Source organism: Solanum dulcamara, chromosome 9 (assembly GCF_947179165.1).
Source record: "Solanum dulcamara chromosome 9, daSolDulc1.2, whole genome shotgun sequence".
NCBI lineage: Eukaryota > Viridiplantae > Streptophyta > Magnoliopsida > Solanales > Solanaceae > Solanum > Solanum dulcamara.
Window position 1 is genome coordinate 3,511,823 of NC_077245.1, and position 1,713 is coordinate 3,513,535.

The following is a 1,713-nucleotide window of genomic DNA, read 5'->3' on the forward strand; positions in this document are numbered from 1 at the left end:
AACAACTTTATCAACTGGCTCCATTATCAGTTCCAGGTGATGTTCCATCTATGCTATCAGAAGGGGATGCATGTGTTGATACAGGTGGCTGTGAGCAAGAATGTGTGCAGCAACTTGAGCCACACAATGCTGCTAATGACACTGAGGTACCCCATTCAGGAAGTCCAACTATCACTAGAAGATCCACAAGATCTAAACAGCCTCCCTTATGGTTAAAGGACTTTGTTTTTCTAAATGTCCAATATCCCTTGTCCAATTATGTAAGCTATTCCCATCTCTCACCCTCTCACCAGTGTTTTATTGTTGCTACCTCATCTGTGATAGAACCAACCAGCTATGAAGAAGCAGTCAAGGATCCAAGATGGGTAGAAGCTATGCAAACAGAGATTCAGGCCTTAGAAACCAACAATACCTGGGAGATCACTTCATTACCTGCAGGTAAAAGACCTATTGGTTGCAGATGGATATACAAAGTCAAATACAAATCCACAGGTGAAATAGAAAGATTCAAAGCCAGGTTAGTTGCAAAGGGATACAGTCAACAAGAAGGCATTGATTACAAATAAACTTTTTCTCCTGTTGTGAAGATGGTGACTGTCAGAACTATCCTCTCCATTGCAGCTTCCAGCAGATGGCACATTCACCAAATGGATGTCTTTAATGCCTTCTTACATGGAGACCTAGAGGATGAAATCTATATGCAGCTACCTCAGGGCTTTGTTAGTCAAGGGGAGAAGGTGTGTAGACTAACAAAGTCCCTCTATGGACTCAAGCAAGCTCCAAGGCAGTGGAACCATAAACTTACTGAAGCTCTATTGTCTCTCAGGTTTAAACAAAGTTAATATGATTACTCCTTATTCATCAACAAGTCAGCAGAAGGTATTGTACTTATACTTGTATATGTAGATGATATGTTAATAACTGGGAGTAGCCTAAAGCTGATAGAAGAAACAAAAAAGGCTCTACAAAGAGACTTCAAGATGAAAGACCTAAGAGAGCTCAAATACTTCTAGGGGGATTGAATTCACAAGATCCACAGAGGGGATACTTATGCATCAGAGAAAGTATACTATTGAACTCATAGCAGAAGCGGGGATGACTGCAGCCAAGCTAGCAGGAATACCTATAGATGCCAACATCAAGCTTACATCAAAGCAGTATGATGAACATGTAAATAAGGAGCAAGCAGAATCACATGATCCCCTTATAGACCAGGCAGCATATCAAAAACTTATAGGTAAGCTTTTGTACCTAAATATGCCAAGGCCAGATATAGCTTTCAGTACCCAAACATTAAGCCAGTTCCTGAATCAGCCAAAGAAATCCCACATGGATGCAGCACTAAGAGTAGTCAGATATTTGAAAAAGCAACCTCAACAAGGTATACTATTATCCAGTAAACCAAACAACCAAATTACAGCATTTTGTGATGCAGACTGGGCAGCTTGTGCACTCACCAGAAAATCAGTCACAGGCTACTTGATCAAGATGGGAAATTCATTAATATCATGAAAAGCCAAGAAACAGACCACAGTATCAAGGAGTTCAGCTGAAGCTGAATATATAAGCATGGCTTCTACTGTGTCAGAACTTGTTTGGCTGTTGGGAATGTTAAAAGAAGTTGAGACTGAAATGGAGGTACCAGTGCAGATGTATAGTGATAGCAAAGCTGCAATTCAAATTGCAGCCAATCCAGTGTATCACGAAAGAACA

General features: G+C 40.5%; 1 protein-coding gene across 1 annotated transcript; it reads left to right on the forward strand.

Annotated features, from left to right (window-relative positions):
- Positions 1 to 1,095: 1,095 nt before the first annotated feature.
- Positions 1,096 to 1,512, forward strand: LOC129902398 (uncharacterized mitochondrial protein AtMg00240-like). The gene has a single exon (XM_055977622.1). It carries the CDS (start codon positions 1,096 to 1,098, stop codon positions 1,510 to 1,512), a length of 417 nt encoding a protein of 138 aa, XP_055833597.1.
- Positions 1,513 to 1,713: the final 201 nt, after the last annotated feature.